Source organism: Amphibalanus amphitrite, unplaced genomic scaffold, assembly GCF_019059575.1.
Source record: "Amphibalanus amphitrite isolate SeventyFive unplaced genomic scaffold, NRLGWU_Aamphi_draft 000248F_arrow, whole genome shotgun sequence".
Taxonomy (NCBI): Eukaryota; Metazoa; Arthropoda; class Thecostraca; order Balanomorpha; family Balanidae; genus Amphibalanus; species Amphibalanus amphitrite.
Genome location: NW_024881743.1, coordinates 74,761 through 92,885, shown reverse-complemented (window position 1 = coordinate 92,885; position 18,125 = coordinate 74,761). Strand labels below are relative to the sequence as shown.

General features: G+C 49.0%; 1 protein-coding gene and 1 long non-coding RNA gene across 12 annotated transcripts in view; both read left to right on the top strand.

Moving 5' to 3' along the window:
* LOC122386357 (complexin-like) overlaps positions 1-17,676 on the top strand; it is a 32,266-nt gene extending 14,590 nt beyond the window's left edge. For 5 of the 11 annotated variants that reach the window (XM_043375490.1, XM_043375489.1, XM_043375483.1 and 2 more), the window contains 5 exons: positions 11,739-11,905; positions 12,177-12,306; positions 14,276-14,329; positions 14,683-14,703; positions 16,276-17,676. In XM_043375490.1, coding sequence (XP_043231425.1) covers positions 11,739-11,905; positions 12,177-12,306; positions 14,276-14,329; positions 14,683-14,703; positions 16,276-16,295 — 392 coding nt within the window. In that variant the 3' untranslated portion in view covers positions 16,296-17,676. Of the gene's footprint in view, positions 1-11,738; positions 11,906-12,176; positions 12,307-13,694; positions 13,734-14,275; positions 14,330-14,682; positions 14,704-14,994; positions 15,198-16,275 lie in introns of those variants that run through there. The other 6 variants (XM_043375492.1, XM_043375488.1, XM_043375494.1 and 3 more) reach the window with 4 other exon arrangements.
* LOC122386358 lies at positions 7,146-7,990 on the top strand. The gene is made up of 3 exons (XR_006257365.1): positions 7,146-7,301; positions 7,439-7,482; positions 7,676-7,990. It is a non-coding gene; the product is annotated as an uncharacterized LOC122386358 (long non-coding RNA).
* Positions 17,677-18,125: the final 449 nt, after the last annotated feature.

Genomic DNA, 18,125 nt, shown 5'->3' with positions numbered 1-18,125 from the left:
CGCCGTCCTGCATGAACACCGCTTGGCTTGGATCGGGCATCAGCGCGCGTTTGGAAACCGGGCCCTCCTGTGCAGTCCGGTTGAGCGCCTCCAGACATTCGTTGGCCAGGATGTTGCTCCGATAGTACTCGCCGTTGATGGTCGTTTTTTGGGGCACCACGTACAGCTGGGACAGCGCACGGTAGCTGAACATGCCCCAGACGTGGATTTTGGCCGGATGCTTCACGCTGGGGACCGTCGGTACGTCCGAGCTGCTGGCCGCCCACACACGGTCGTTTTGGCGGTTCGGAGGATGAAATAGCTCGAACGGTGACTCGTCCGACCAGACCACCTTCCGCCATTCTTCCTCCGACCAGTGCAGGTGCTCTCGAGCGAACTTCAGTCGGTGAGCTCGTTGTTTTTCAGTCAGTTTTGGCGTCCTTTTCAGTTTGAACGGGCGCATGGCCAGGTTGTTGCGCAGGTAGCGGTGAATCATCATATGGGACGTCTTGCACCCTGCCTTGGTAAGCCTTCGAGCCAGTTTTCGAGTTGATTGGTGACGTTTCTCCGTCGCCATCCTGATAACCCTCTTGGCCACTGGGTGAAGGGCGGTCTTGCGGCCACGGCCGGGCTGGGTTTGCAGCCCAAGTCCCAGCTTATCACGCTTCAGCCAGACGTGCAGCTGGCTCCTGCTGATACCCAGCTGCTGGCAGACCATCTTCTGGCTCATGCCGCCATGGACCATCCCCACAGCTTTGCTGCGAAAGGAGAGGCTGTACTCTTTTCTCGTCATTGCTCTGAACGAAAACTGCCAAGTGACACCGGCGGTGGCTCGACCCGTACTGACGGCATGGGTCACCGCCCAAGGTCAGGTCACCTTGGTGGTGATGACCGGAACCATAGGTACGAATTTATCTAACTTCCACGCTCCTATCGTCAGAAAGAAAGCAATGCGAACGGATACGGCGAAAAAATTGATGTCCGGATAATTTCGTTACACCCTGTAGAAGGTGCGATGTTTCGTCCTCATTATCGCACAAGCTGTTGTGTAAAGAAACGATCTGCGATGTTCATCCACCTCCCTGACCTACATTTTGGCCGAGTTTCCACTTATTCCCGACCATGTCAAATGTTCCTTCCGTTAAACGTTCCGTTACTAATTCTTATCCCTTCTCCCAACGGAAAGGGATAGGATAGACGTCTCTGATAGGAAAAAGATAAGAGGACGAAAGATAAACGTCCCTGATTTCTGCTTCTGTCTCAGCACTCTCTGAGGGCGCCACAGTGCCGGCGGCAGCAAGGTGACACGTCGGTCAACCCTGGAGGATTTCGGCTGGCCACAAGTAATATTGATCAGCCGTACACCAATAAGGTTACCGTACTCTCTCGCTGGTAATTAAGGTAATTTGCCGCGGGAGCCGAACGGAATGCGAAAATAGGCAAAACGTGCGTGCGGTTCCACGGCAAATCGCAGGCGCAGAAATCTAGCATAGTAAATGTAGCACCGCAAGACAGGATCATGACACTAGCAGCAATGAACGTTGGAAGTAGGGACAAAGTTTTTATTTGGTCGCTGAATTTTTCCATCATTGAAACTTGCTGATGACGGCAAAACAAATAAGTGCAAAGATATGCCCATTGCCCAAGTATGGAGACTAGACAATGGTACAGAAACGTCACGAGCCGAAGATGGTAAAATTTTAGAGTCCGGTATTCGACAATAACGGTGTTGATGCTTGATTATATCCCCTTGGGAGCTTTTGGGACTTTGCAAGCCGATACCTACTGGTAGAACTTTTCGAGGATGTTTTTCCGACGCATTATGGCAATAGGTCTTAACGACAGAGGTCGAAAGGTGGCGATGCTTTAATTTATATCCCACTCAGTACACACATGAAATCAATCACGTCATTCTTCATTTCAAGCGCAGCGTTTTGAATCCAGATAAGGGAGAGTCGCCGCGCACGCTGCTGGAATGACAACGCCTTCGAGCCTCATTTCACACCGGGAAACAAACAACCAAAAAGCCATCTCGGAAAAGAAACGAAATTCGCCCAGCCTGCAAAGAATGACACCGGCGCAGAGACAGTGCTCCTGAGTCCACCTTAATGAGTGGCCTGTCTAACCGGTCAGCCGGCAAATAGCTGTCCCAGTACTAATGAGCTGTCCCCTTAATGAGCCCGGAGCCGTCACGGGACAGCGCATCTGATACAGAATGACCGGCTCATTATCGTCAGCTGAGGCCACCGAGGCCAGCAGATGATCAGTGAATGCAGAGGGCACCAATGTGGTCAGGAGATAGTCAATTATACTCACTACTGCACGCTATACATATGACAATAAGCCACGTATTTGTCCTATTAGGTCATGGCTCCTATGATGAGTTGCTATCCTCTTGTCAGCACTGCAGATGCACAGCACACGTTGTCGTTACACAGAGCGCCGATCGGACCTGCCCGGACCGGTCGGTCGGTACCGGGAGGACGCTGTGATCGATGGCCCGTCGCCGGCCGGGGCTGGCCTGATGCCGACAGGCCGCGTCGGCCATGGACGTGCCGTGGGTGCGTGCCGCGGCCGCTCGGTATTCGCAGCTGCTGCTGTCATCACGCCCCCCCCCCCCCCGTCAGCGCGCCACCAGATCCAGCAGCCAATAGAGAACAATCAGCAGCCGTCAGCGGCCAGCGGCGACCGGCCTTCCTCGGCGACCGGCGGCGCCATCGATATCACGGTCAGCTGCCGACAGCGGCCGACAGCTGCCGACAGCAGCTGCCAATCCAGCTCTCGGAAACAGTCGGCTGTCACCGGAAACTTCAACGATGAGCGATGTTGAGCCCCATGACTCCAGAAGCCACAGCTGGTGGTCAGCAGGCGTCTCTCGACAGCCGTCGGCAGCCACCGGTGCCGGCTGTCATCAAATGTCAGTGGCCACCGGTGCCGGCTGTCATCAAATGTCGGTGGCCACCGGTGCCGGCTGTCAGATGTCGGTAGCCACCGGTGCCGGCTGTCATCAGATGTCGGTGGCCACCGGTGCCGGCTGTCATGAGATGTCGGTGGCCACCGGTGCCGGCTGTCATCAAATGTCGGTGGCCACCGGTGCCGGCTGTCATCAGACGTCGGTGGCCACCGGTGCCGGCTGTCATCAGACGTCGGTGGCCACCGGTGCCGGCTGTCATCAGATGTCGGTGGCCACCGATGTTGGCTGTCATCAGAAGTCGGTAGCCACCGGTGCCGGCTGTCAGATGTCGGTAGCCACCGGTGCCGGCTGTCATCAGATGTCGGTGGCCACCGATGTTGGCTGTCATCAGAAGTCGGTAGCCACCGGTGCCGGCTGTCAGATGTCGGTAGCCACCGGTGCCGGCTGTCATCAGATGTCGGTGGCCACCGGTGCCGGCTGTCATCAGCAGTCGGTGGCCACCGGTGCCGAGTGTCCGCAGCCGTCGTTAGCCACTGGTGCTGGAAAAAAAATGCGTCCGAGGACAGGTGGCGATGATCGATGTGGTTCCCAGCCGACGCGACGTCCGGCCAGTTCTGAGTTCGGCCACGCGATAGGCGTGCCCGAAACTTCTCCGGTTCACTTCCTCGTCCAATCGGATGTCAGCATCTTTTACTGCAGCCTCCTGTGTTTGTGTTGTTTGGCTTTCGTATCATTTTCGCTCTATCTTATTTTCAACGTCCGTTCCAGTTCGTGTTTGATCTACTTTGGTGAACGAAAACATATTTTGCGATCGATATCGAGAGGTTGATGTTCAGTCGTTGATGCGCTTGCAAAGTAAGCCTTTCTTTTTGAAACATCCGAGCTGCATTTAAGGTGGAAAAAATGACGTTTTCCTACGACCTGTCCTCTCCCGTTTCCGTTGAAAGAAATAAGCTTTTTTAGCTCATATCATTCACCTTTCTAATCACATTTAAATACTGTTCCAAAACTGCTCCAAAACTGTTCCAGCACATTCCAAAACTGTCAGCTGCCCGCTAACTCAGTTCTCCATCCGTCGTTGGCTGTGCCCTCCCTCCCAGGCGACCCCATCCTTTAGCGTCCCCGCTGCCGGCGGACATTCTGACCCGCCGTGCCCAGTGGCCCTCCGGTGACGCATCGGCCCGCGAATATCTGGTCTTCTCCGCGACCGGACCGGTCTCCGCCGCGTCAGCAGAGCGGGCGCGGCGACACGCTGTCGTCAGCGGGCTGATTTAGAGTGGCGCCCGCCTGTCGGCTACGACGACCGCCGCCGTCGGCAGGCCAGCCGGCACGACAGATGCCCGGCCTCCCATTGGAAGAGAAGGCGCCGCCACACATTCGGAGGCTGATGGAAGGCCCAGGATAGAACAGCCGAAAGGAACGGGCGGTGGCCGACTGCGGAAAATGACGTGCAGCCGGCTGAATGTTATGCGTCATGGCGTAATGTCAACTGGTAATGCTTCGAGTAGGCCATGATAAACCGACGCTGAGCGATGTGAAGGTCAATGTTGATATTGGAAAAAGGGTACCTACCCGCTCAATTAGTTACGCTTATATTTGTGATATTGCGTAGGAAGATAGCCTATCAAAATGATTATTCCAGTTTTAGTTGATCCTTTGGATTTGTAAAGTGAGAAGTTGGTTCACCTTTGAAGGATGAACAGATGAATGTACTTTCAAAATCTATACTGCACTTGCGTGCGTAATACACACTGTGCCATCACTAGACCTCATCGATTTGTATGTAAATAATAGTGTACCTACCTATCGATAAATCTTGGTTAATAATTATGCCTTTAAACTTACGTATTTGGAAGTCTACTCGTGACTCGCCCCACGCATATCGTGTGTGGCAGGATTATTAATGCACCAGTTATCTGCGCTCTTAGACTAGCAGCTGGGCAGCTGGGCTGCTGGCTCAAGTGATAAATCGGGTCCTTACTCACACGGAAGATTGGGTGCGAGAGCCGTCCCTTATCTAGGGCTTCTTGATGTACGGTGATTTTTATTTTGATGAGCACCGTATTCCATCATAATGTGTGGGTTGAAGTTAAACGTAGCTCTCATTGGTAATAGGGTTTTATCGATGGTGTGAAAGGGTATATTACGCTTCGATGCAGGTATTAAAAGATGCCACACTTTTTTCGCGAGATAAAACTAGTATTCATTAATGACGTCGAATATTGTAAGCTGTCTCCGGCATTTGTCTCATACTGACCTGGTAAACCAGTATATAACAAGAGTTATTAATCGGTTCTCGCTCTCGGTATGACAGAGTAAAGTCATCTCCATAGAAAAGTTTTCACAGGAGAACTTTTTGCTGGTTACTTTGATGATAGGTACTAGTGGGTAGGTATCTGAGAGCCATACGGTTTTGATGAATGTTTATTTTGTTTCACGATACACTCAAATGAAGCGAGAAATGCAAACTGCATATGTACCTAAATTGAATACGTATATTTTTCCATTGCCAATTGCAATAAAAGCATTGCAAATTTACGTTTTTTTTTTCTTAACAGCAAACATTTATTACAGTGGAATCCGTTTAGCAAATCCACCTTGGTGACAAAGTGTTTTTGGATTTACTAAGTGGTGGATTTATCAACCGGAGCCAGTTATTTTCATTTAAAAAGCATGTATCGCAGCTGCACGTTCCGTTTTTCCGCAATGCAAGCGTATAGGTTAACATTCCTCATTACTTTACTTATTCCCTCCTTACCTTCCCATGTAAAAAAGTCGTACAAGATTTTACCAGAATCTTCACTATCTTGCATGATCTTATAAGATTCTGAAGACAGTCTTGTAAGTCTTAGCAGATCTTGTAGGGGAGAGTGGGGCAAAGCGGCCACCCGGGGCAAAGCGGCCATCCATCGTTTTAGCCCTCCACAGCTGGCGTCAGTTCCAATTTATGATTTCCAATTATACTTCTCTTTGCGATCGTTCGAATGAGCCAGACCGGGGTTTCAGGCCCATCGCCATTGTTCTGTGAAACACGGAAAAGCATTTCTTGCCAGGTTACCAATTATGTCTACAATTTTTAAATGTTATTTTATTCCATAACCGTTTGGAATTTTTATAAGCGTTTTTGTCCATGCATTGCGTGGTTATCGTACATGCCTTCTACCAATTTTAATGCTTTTTACCCCACTAATAGCTGAGCTGAAATATTTTTGTCTCGGACGGTATGCGCGGGGCAAAGCGGCCGGGGCAAAGTGGCCAGCCCCCAATTGGCCATAAGTTGTTTCCATCTGGATAAAAACATTATTTATATTCAAATGTGTCGTCATGCATTCATCTTGGCCACTTTTCGGTTACGTGAGTTACCAAATTATGCAATTAAATGTTTTTCCAAGAAAATCCTTTCTTTGTTTAGCAATAGGTGGGAAGATAACAAAGTAAACATCCATCTTCCCTTAAACCTTGTCACCATCAAATACCCTAGTCGTGCATGAGGCAACTATTCTGTTTCTCATATCGGGACTTGAGAAGTCGCCAGTGGCCGCTTTGCCTCAGGGATGGGGCAAAGTGGCCAATATGCTATAGGTTTAAAGTTTTGTCAATATCTCCCATATGTGAACGCCTTTGGAAATGAAACGCAGTTGGAATAAAAGACAATTTAATAGGGATCACATTGGTATAGAAAGAATCTTTCCAAGTTTAAAAATCAAGCGTCGGCATCGTTAGAAACGTTAGGGTGGCCGCTTTGCCCCACTCTCCCCTACAAGATTACCCAACATCATACAGATCTTATAAGAATCTGGTATAGGCAGATTCTTGCAAGAATGCTGATTCTGGTAAGATTGAGCAGATCTTGTACATGATTGCCCAACATCATACAGATCTTATAAGAATCTGGCATAGGCATCAGCATTCTTGCCAGCATTCTGGCAAGAATGCTGATTATGGTAAGATTGAAGAATCTTACAAGAATGTGCTGATCCCAGGCATCTCCCGCTAATCACTTGACACCTTTAATTAAGTAATGTTTTTCGCCTAATTAAAAGGCTCGCTGAATTCTCAATCAAATGCTATCATTTGCTCCACACGGTCCCACGGAGAAAAGTTGTAGGCGACGCACATGTGTTCTAGAGACTGTACCGACTGGAATTTAGCGACCACTTGTCCGTTTTTGAGACTGTACGGTCGGCGGCGGGCGACTTCGGCGGCGGCTCCTCGCCTCAGGCGGGGTCTGCCGTCCGGGACGGACGGCAGACCCCGCCTGAGGCGAGGAGGGGGAACTCCGCGTCCCCCTCCGCCGCATTCCATCCGTCGGCGTCCCATTCGCTGCCCGCTCGCGATGTGAGGACGGAAGTGTTGAGTGTGTGCGTTGCGGTGCCGTCTGCCGTCTCCTCTTCCGACCTGCAGGTAGGTAAGTTTCTGCCAGTGCCATGCCGTGTAACAATAATAAAATTGATCCCAATATTTGCATCATCACAGACCAAAACCGGCGCCGAAACGTTCACTTGAAAATAAATGATCACCTGACATTTTTTGCCTGCCACACAGGGAATAGTGCTGACGGTAGCGTCATGCGGCGAAACTGGACCCAGGTGAGTGTATGTATAGGATAGTACGTATGTGAGTATGATAGCTAAATATGCTGATATCTTTAACCGAAAACGATTGCTCACTGAATTAACTCAAAGTCCCATCAATTCTACTTTTTGGCTGATACTGGCTCACCTTTTTACATCTGGCTCCGGATGGCGGATACCTGATTATATGAATGTCATTTCATTTCAGCAATCAAAAATCTCGGCTCACCAATAATATGCGATGCAAGGCGCAGGACGAACGACATCCTCCTGTGGTCGAGTGGCTGGATGCAGACGAAACGGCGGCTTCGACGATAATTGTGATGTGACGTGACGTCAACGTGTGATGAGGTGATGTGACTGTGACGTGTGGGTGACTCGAAAAGTAAAGGGCTGTTAATATGTGTTCTCAGATTGACATTTTTGTGAATATTGATTTTAACGCTTACGTTGGAACATCATTTCATTTCACTTCATGGATTTCGCATACATGGGTCTCGACATAAATACAATTGAAACGATATCTTAGGGCGATGTGTCTGGAATTTGGAAGTCTTGTGCAAGGCTTGCAAGTCTTTGATAAAACTTGCAAGTCTTGCTCAAGACTTGCCAGAGTCTTAGCAAGTCTTGTAAAAGGTTTGCCAGAGTCTGGTACGAGACATGCTGGAATCTTGTACAAGACTCTTGCAAGAGTCTGGTAAGACTCTAGCAAAAGCTTTGTACAAGACATGCAAGAGTCTTGTACAGGACTCTTGCAAGATTCTTATACAGTACATGTAAGAGTCTTACAAGACTCTTGCAAGAGCCCTGTACAAGACATGCAAGAATCTTCTATAAGACTTGCAAGAGTCTTGTACAAGACTTGCAAGAGTCTTGTACAAGACTTGCAAGAGTCTTGTACAAGACTTGCAAGAGTCTTGTACATGACTTGCAAGAGTCTTGTACAAGAGTTGCAGGAATCTGGTACAAGACTTACAAGAATCTGGTACAAGACTTACAAGAATCTGGTACAAGACTTGCAGGAATCTGACAAGAATCTGGTACAAGACTTGCAAGAATCATGTATGATAATCTTATAAGATCATGCAAGAATATGTCCCAATTTCTTGCATACTTTGTCTTGTACAAATCGTGCAAGACAATCTTGCAAGATTTTTTCACATGGGTTACTTATACCAATGAAAGTGTCAGAGGCTCCGCCACTGGTGGGGTCGCGGGGGTCCAGAGTCGTACCCCCAATAATATGACTTTCGTAATGCAGCCCATCGGATATGTAATGGCTGTTGGACATTTAGGGTTGAACATCCCCCTCCCCAACCTGCGACCGTAGTGGAGCCCCTGAAAGTGACCATCGCACACTGCAAAGCTGTCACAGCGGTGAAGTCAACCTATCCATCCACCATCACTCCCCGTCATATCTGCTACGCCAACGAAACAGTCGAGCGTGCCTGCTTTGCCGGGAACATTTATTTGAGACGCATGATGATTGTGTTCTTGATAGCCCCGAACTCCTGTTTTTAGAACTCCAACTGCTGCAGGCTGCTGCTCCAGTGCGGTTCTTTGGGAGCGGGTTGGATGCCGCTTTTCGAAGTGGCTTTATTAAGCGGAGTACGTGGATTTATTAAGCGGATTTATTTACTATTGGTATCTATGGAGAAAATCCGTGAACAGCTCAAGCGGCCACAATAAGCGGCTGAATTTATTATCCGAGGGTTTATTAAGTGGATTCTAGTCTGTATTTCGCCATTCCCGTGAGTTTGGCCTTTCCTCAAAGTTTTTTTTTTCTAGCGATATGGCTTCTTTACATCAATGAGAGCTCTGAATGAAGCCTGAAGATCGCAAAATGATGAGAGACGAAAGGCACCGCATATGAACCATTCTGCATGTTTATTCAGAAACAATCAATTGCATGTTGAATCAATAACGAGAACTTATGTAGAAGACGAGTGTGTTTAAGTTTTTAAATACCGCGAATGCACGCAAATTTGCCTATCATTTACCAGCTCCGATTTTAATTCGAGCCTTATCGAGAACGTTACGCTATCTGAGGGGCCGAGCCACTTCCACACATAACAGGCACACTGGCCAGCCGCTCGAACGCAGGGCTTTCTTCTCATTTTAACAGACAGGCCATCGGCCGGCCCGGAATAAGAATCAGCTCACTCCGACTCCGGGAATAACCAGGGAATAACAGCGGTTACGTAACGTGACGCCACTTTGGGGAAACCAGTTAAAACGACCAATCTCGAAAAGGAAAATGCAGGAAGTGTTTCAGGAAATTGGCTTTTATTCACAGTGCCAGACAGTGCCTTTTGCTCACCTGTAAGCCATCAGCAGTGATAGAAACCACAAGCGAGTTTTGATTTTGCCTGCTTTGTTCTGTTGTTAACCCTCGCATGTGTAGGGGGGGGTCCGATGGACCCCCCCCCATGGTTTTTTGCGAATAACTCGCGTAAAAAGCGGCCGATCGCAACGAAACTTTCAGTACCCTCGCATTGATCAATTTTACACCTACCCTGAAAATTTCATGACCCTGACCCAAATGACCTTTGACCTGTGACCTCTTTTCCGAGACCATGTTTGGCCGGAATCGCGATTTCGCGTATGTCGGCTCGCACTAGCCGCGTGTTTGCAAGCTTTTCGTGGTTTCAAACGTTCCAACATGTGATTTGATGTTACTGCCGTGTGTGTCAAGGTCACCTGAAGGTCAGGTCAGGTCATTGACCTTTGGTGACCTCGGGTGACCTCGGGTCACTTTTTCGAGTTGTACATGTTTCTAGGCTAGTTTTTGGAGCTGAATTCGAATTTAGCAACCATTTGAACATTTACGAAGTAGTTTTGGTGACTTCGTAACATGTTACGAAGCTGTCAGAGGCGGTTGACACGTACTACGAATACCCGTCACGACGCCTACTGGTTGACCTGACCTGACCTGACCCGACCTGGTCTAAAAGCTTCAAGACATCATCTGTGATCAAAACTAACACGATATTCGTGATCAGCACCCCGAAAAACCCCTTAGCAGCCACACTTTACGACTTTCTAACAGGTCCCGATTTTCCCGACTTTGGGTCATTGACCTGACCTGGAAGGTCAATCAATGACCTAGGACCTTAAAATTGGGTATCATCGGCTTCCTCTCGTCACGGGCAACACGCTCGTTTTTTCCGCGAAGCTCTAGCTCGATCAGGGGCCAAACGGCAAGGGGGGGGGGGTCCAACCGACCCCCCCCTACACATTAGAAGCTGGCAAACGCCGCACACATGCGAGGGTTAAGATAGCTGCATATGATTTGAGCAGGCCAAGCTAGCTGAGTATTACATGACTACACTTCTAAGCTGGAACCCAGCATCATTTCCTTCTAATGGAATGCATTCAATGTTGAAAATGAAACATTTCACTAACGAATAACCTGTTTTACAATTACATAGCTTAAAGTTGAGGAAAGTTAATTAATTAAGTTTCTTCTTAGCTGCTTTTTGGTTAACTGCGCTAGCTCACCGCCTATGAATTGGTGTCAGCAAGACCCACTTGTCTTGCCGCAACCAAATATGCGAAGTTTTGCAATGGTATGAAAAATTATTAGCGCCATAGCCAGACCACGTCGCCGATGTGTTGTCTCCATAAGCCAGCTGTGAGCACTGTTGTCGTTATCTCTCCAGGCCAGCTGGGATGGTTGTCTCCTTCAGGCTAGTTGGGAGCACCGTAATGTCTCCCCAGCCCAGCTGGAGCTCTGTTGTGGCCTCTCCCGGGACCTGATGTCACCCCATGTGGTAGTTATCTTCCCAGACCAGCTGCGAGCTCTGTGGTGGTGCATTCTTAGGCCAGCTGTGAGTTCTGTGGTGTCGCCCCAGGCCAGCTGTGAACGCTGTACAACATTAGTCTCCCCAGGTCAGCTGTGAGCTCTGCACAATGTTTGTCTTCCCAGGCCAGCTGTGAGCACTGAAATGCTTGTCTCCCCAGGCCAGCTGTGAGCACTTGTCTCCCAGGCCAGCTGTGAGCACTGAAATGTTTGTCTCCCCAGGCCAGCAGTGAGCTTCGTACAATGTTTGTCTCCTCAGGCCACCTGTGAGCTTCGTACAATGTTTGTCTCCACAGGCCAGCTGTGAGCACTGAAATGTTTGTCTCCCAGGCCAGCTTTGAGCACTGAAATGCTTGTCTCCTCACGTCAGCTGTGAGCACTGAAATGTTTGTCTCCCCAGGCCAGTTGTGAGCTCTATGGTGATGTCTCTCCAGGCCAGCTGTGAGCACTGAAATGTTTGTCTCCCCAGGCCAGCTGCCCGGCGGTGGCGGAGATGACGAAGGAGACAAGGAGAAGGAGGAGGAGGCAGAGCGAGAGAGACAGGAAGCCATCGCAGAAGCAGAGGAGAGGAGGAAGGACAAACACCGCAAAATGGAAGAGGAGCGGGAAACCATGAGGCAGGGCATCAGAGATAAGGTGAAAACTGAAAAGACGGAGTTACTGGTATAAGAAACAGGGGCAAATGGTATTGCATATTGGTAAATCAAATTGGCATCAAACGCAATACGATTGTCAGACATCCGATAGAAACTGATTTCCCGTTAGAAATTCGCGACTCGCTGACAGACTGATTTCCCATATGCCCTTCTTATGCTATAAAAAAGGTCAAGGGTCCAACAGCTGCCGCCCGGTGTTTGTGTTGCTATCCCATCACGGCAGCCTTACCGTGATTGCCGCCTCTCTTCAGTACAACATAAAGAAGAAGGAGGAGGTGGACCCGATGAACATGGAGCCGGACAACCCGCTGATGCGGAAGAAGAAGACGCCCGAGGAGCTGGAGAAGGAGGCCGAGATGGCTGACCAGGACGAGCTCACCAGTGAGTGACGCCGCGGGGAACCGGCGGGACTCGGCAGTGATTGTCTTATCGAGGCCGATTAACAGAGACAAATGGGCAAACTGAGTCCTCATCAGTGATGAACTATTTGCGACTGTCAAAATATGCTGCTTCGTCCTTTATGATATCGCTTCGAAACATTAATTCAAAATTTAGCTTATACCTTTTTGTTCAATTATTTGATCTGTCGGTGCCACCGTCCGTAAATGGCGTTTTAATTGGGTTATAATTAGATTGGAACATGTAGTGTCGCCATGTTCGATGGATAACTTTAACACAACATTGCCATGGAGCCAAGATCTAAGATCTTCAACCAAAAACTTTATTGACCAATATTCTCTTTCTTTCCGCGTTAAAAGCTTTTATTACATTTTTCAGTTGGTCAAATTTATCAAATTCATCAGTTGGTCAAACAAGGCCAAACAAGGTCAAACAAAAAAGTCTGGTTCCTATCGCCGAGGACTGGAATCTGGCCATGTCTGATCTACGATTTCCAAGCTGGACTGGCTTTTGCTAAGTTACATCCACGGAGGCAAAGTTTGGCAGCGGATTAAGTGTCCAGAGTGGCGCTCGGGAGTTGGGAGCGCTTAATGCAAGTATTAAAAGACGTAGGCATACTCGGCTGATTGAGCCTTTGAATAAAATATCCGAATCCCGGCTCTGTAAATCGAGAAACGCCGCCAAACTGACGCGGAGCGATAGCCCTCCAGGGTCCGGCCGGAGGACCTATTTCTCGAAATCCGACCAAGTGCGTAATTCGGTGCCGTCGGACTGCTCGAGCCGCCTCTGGCCGGAGCTGGAGGCCGACACTCGAGCGGCGGTCGATGGCTCGACCTGCTCCCCTCTGCCGGCTGCGGTGTTACGGCCCGCTTCAAGGGCCATCGGGCCGGCCGGCCGGTCACTCGAGTGGCAGTTCCACCGGCTACCCCGGCGACCCGTGCCTATAGGGTCGGCTGGGCTGTGGGCACGCCATGGGGTCGATCGTTGCTGACCGTCCTCCTACCCGGCACCACAGGACCGCACTGCGGCACCGGCGCCGGTGCAGACCCGCGCATCGCCCCCGGGACACCGGCTTATTATCGCTGACTAGAATTGCTTGAACCTTTTCGTTGTACTCACATCTTCTAATATTTGTCATTTCTTTTCGTCGAATTGAGCAACAGCATCGTCTCAGACTAATGAAAGATGCTGTTCCTTGTTCCAGAGGGTAAAATGCCAAATTTCATAGTTTCATCGTCTTCTAATTCAGTAGGTTATTAAAATGCGGTCTTAAAATGCGTGACGGGCCTTGAAACGATCGCGGATATTGAAAATCCATCGACATCTGATTGATGGACGTTTAGCCTCGGCTGATGGCGGCTCGTTCACAGGGCCCAGTCGGCGGTCGGGCAGCCCGAAGCGTATGTTCGGTGGGTAGCAGGCAGCAGCTGCCGCCCGAGGGCGAATTGTCGCCGCGCTCTGAGTTAGACGACTGTTACGTGATGCCGGACAGTTTCCAGTGTGTGACCCGGTCTCATACTGACCGTGGACCGGTGAAGGTCGTGACGTGTGAATCTCTTACTCGTGATTTTCAGAGTGTGAGATCGTTGGCAATCGATATGGTTTGATACTGGTATTTGGTACTGGTGAAGGGAAAGCGCTGAAAAACGCGCCGTTTTATGCACTGTAGAACTGGGCACGATCATTCCGAAACATACAGTAAAACGTCTTGTTCAGTGACTAAGAGTGAAGTGGAAACAAAATGAAACGCAAATATGCATATTTTCAACTAGATAGGTACATACAAAAACACACTAATAAAAATGATAAATAGGAATAAAAACAGCAGCTGTAATCGCCAGCACGATTTGATGGCACCAAATGCGACCGTCTTCCATTTACCTAAACATAGACCGTGAAGTTAAGGTTAAGCAGAGGTTCAAGATACTGACACGAAAGTTCTTAATTTCAGAGTTGAAAAACACTTTGGAAAATCAAGTAGGAGACATAAAACAGCAAATTGAAGGTGAGGGAAATAAGGACATCAGCCAAAGCGTAATTTGCGCTATGCTTCTTAGTTTATATCACATTGGAGTCCTAGCACAATTGCACGCGTGAGTTTTCTCGCCTAGTCATTTTAGATATTTTTAGCAATTATTGCGATAGTTTTAGTTGCCTGATGCAAGTTTTTTACTTAAATAATGCTGGCGATGGCACGAAATCATCCTCGAGAATGACGTGGTACGCAAATCGCCATACAATAGCATGGTAATCACCTGATTTTGCCTCACGGTTTCGCTGCACGGGCCAATGGTCAGATCGGGCCTGACACTGCGTGGTAGCACACCGTAGCTCCTGACTGGTCGGTCTATGTTTCAGACAAATGGCGGTCAATTCACGGTACGTATATGACTCCCTACTGTAAGCCAGGCCTACGCTAGAAACTCAACACTTCTCTATGCAGTATGCGAAGTATCCTATAGAATGTTAAAATAAAGGGTGACGTTACCTCATCCCATCAATGAAAGGACCCCATTTTTCATTGCCATCATGGCGTCACCAACTCTCTGTCTTAGGCTGAGCTTTTCAATGTTCCATTTCAATTGATCTCACCGTTCTCTTGCCCTTCCTGTCATGTCAACTCCCTACGTGCCTAACAATGGATGTATGCTATGTTCTTCTTGCTTCCAGACCGTTGTAACATCTTGTAACCTTGTGCTGTAGTCACCTGCACGAACTGCGCCTTCACTGTGACATGTATAGCACGTCTACTGCATGCAGCTCAACACTGCTACTACTTTGTGTCCGACTTGGACGCTCGAGAAAACTCAACGTCTGAGGGAGGCGAAACATCTCTTAATTTCATTGGCTTGTTAAGGAGAGGTTGTCATTTTATGTGAAAGTGAAGTAAGGCCTATGAATGCGACGATAAGCTGACGGGAAATCAAATTGCCGATGTGTTATGTAACATGTAAAACGTCGAACAGCTCGAGAATTGATGGTTTCTCGCCTTTGATTGTAGCCTTTAGTGCAAGTATAGAGAGAAAAATATTGTCTTTTTGCCTGATAGGTATATGCGGAGAATATGATACCTAATGTTGATGGACGTTGTACGTTACTACTATAGGTAATAAACGTTATCCGCATGCTATCGTGCAATACGCATTGTGCATGCTGCTATGAAACCACGACATGACGTCAGTTGAGGACATATTCGTTTGTAATTATTGTCATGCATGGATAGGCATGAACCATCAATGACTGAAAGGGGTGCTTGGCATCAGTTGAGAGTGCCGTGAAAATTTTCACACAGCATACCTAAAACAGATTTTGATGTAGAGGAAAAACTTAAGCAATAATTTACAATAACTTTGCCATCACAGTCAAACATCAAACAACTAAAAATAATCTTCTGATTCTTAAGATCTAAAAAAGGTATATTTTTATAGAATAGTTACAATGTTTGCCCTCTGAAACTCTTGAAATTATACAAGCCTTGGCGTTGCCTGCTTTCCATTTAAACAGGCCATTGGACGCCGGTCTTCACGGGCTTGACGAGCAATGTGGGGCCATTTTTATGCAACACACAACAGATGGTTATGTGAATGGACTCTGGAGATAAGCGAAAGTACATGCATGCATATTGCATATTATTCCTATAACGTCTCCGGGACTTCTGATAAAAATATATGTGGGGTATATTTTTATCTGTTCAGTCATGCTGGGTTACCGAGGCCAGATAAAGGTCGTCCAGACCACATAGCCTTTGCGGCAGCCATTCGCGGCGTTAAATTGCCGGGGTGTCGGGAGGGCCTCAGATAGAGCTGGTTCGTGTAGCGCGGGTGTCGGCGCTGCCCTAAATCAGGCCCGGACATTTCCCGGGGGCCGACCGGCTGAGATGTGGCCACGGCGGCGCCGGCGGCCTGACCGCGACCGCTGACCGACCGCTGATCGTTCCGCTCGTGTCCGCAGGGAAATGCTCGCTGCAGTAGGCGCCGCGGCGGCCGACGGCTCTGCGGAGGACGCCGCGCGGCACCGCTGCCGCCCGACCGGCCAGCTCAGTGTTAGTCAGTGCCTATACTTGGTTGAGCGTGTTCTGTTGACGCCCAACTCGGCGCGCGAACAGCTGGTGGCGGCTGGGGCCTGTGCAGATCAGGTCAGGTCAGGTCGCGCTCCGCCAGTCTGGAGGAGACATGAAGACGGAACCGCCGCGGTGAGGACGGCTGGTGCCCTGCCGACGCCGGCGGGCCGCGGGGAAGACGTGCACGTCAAGATCGAAGTCAGGCTTGTGAGCGCCTTCGCTGGCTGCCGAGGGCGGAAGGACGTATGGACGCGCTGGTCCGGCCCAGCGATAGTGAGTGTCCCTGTAGGCAGCTCGAGGTAGCTATGTGGTCGTGCCATGCCTAGCTTCTCTCATATCCTCGCGCTGTATTGCGTACGCTGGCGACTCCTGCTCCATTTCGTTTCTCGGCTTATTGATCGCGTCTTCAGCGCTCTGTGGTTCTTGGTCTGGTTGCGTGGGTCTGATAGCGGAGTAGCTTTCAGCTTCCTGACACTTTCAAACAGATGAATTGTCTCTCACGCATCTGTTGTTCTGCCGCTGTAATGACAGGCTCGGCGCGGACGCTCGATAGGCTCGATAGGCTCGTGGCGTGCTGTTTGTGACCGGTATTCCCGCCCCTGGTCGAGGCCAGACTGGTGTAGGCAAGATGTATCGTCCGTGCAGTGTCAATAGCAGTCCTGTAGGAGGCATAACGGATGAGGAGCGCAACGCACGACAAGGACTGGCTTCCTGGACTCTTCCTACATCAACTAACACGTTCCTATTTATGTTAAACGCACTGTTGACCTGTTTCGGCTTTTATTTTCTGTCCATCTGTTTGGGCTATGTGGCCCACTTCCAACCAGTGACAGGGGGGGCACGTCATTTGTTTGCACAAAGGCACGTGCACGCACAGCGTAGAGGGCCGTTGCACGTGCGTTGACCCCGCGTCAGTCGGGGAAGGTGTGTGAGCTAGTGATACGTCTATCCGGGGGTGTTTGGGTAGGTGCCAGGTAGACACTGCGTAGCAGACTTGTGGTAATTTGGCGTACGTTAGCATCTGTGATGCCTCAATAAGATGTTGTGCCCATTAGTGACGCTTAGGGAGTGTAACAGTGATATAATACGACGCGGTGGCTGTTTGAGCTAATTAGATGAATCATTCGCAAACAGAAACATTCCTCGTCATATTGGATTGCCCAGCTGACAGTCAGATCTTATTGACAGCTATTTACTTTGAAATATTTTTCGCTTCTTTTGGAGTTCGTCATCTGTTTGCTATTGTTTCTGGCAATTTATTGTGCTTTGTAATAAAATGATAATTTATGGTACGTTGACGTTTATTAATTATTATCACTGGCGGGTGCAAGGGATGGGGCATTTTGGGTGTTTGCCCCTCCCGTGGCGTTCGAAATTCACGAAATTGTGTGTTTTCTACGCAAAGAAAAACGCTAGGCAGCTTTTAAAAGAGAAAGTTTACATTGAATTGCACTGCATCGCTTGAAGGCGAAACCCGAGGAGCCTTTAGAAATTGAAGGAAGGTCGGAAGAAGTATGTCCCCTCTCCCCAGGACCACTTTTCGAATCTATTCTATTCAACCTTGCAATCACTTTCCCGTGCCCATTTCTTTCCGTGTCTCTCTAGAGATATTTGAAAGCGCCACTTTTACACACGCCACGTTATCACAATGGTTGATGGTTGAGCACGTAGTTATCTCGACTTTTTGAGCATTCCTTCCGGGCGACGTTCGACTGCGCCGTCCGAATCCGGGAATCGATAA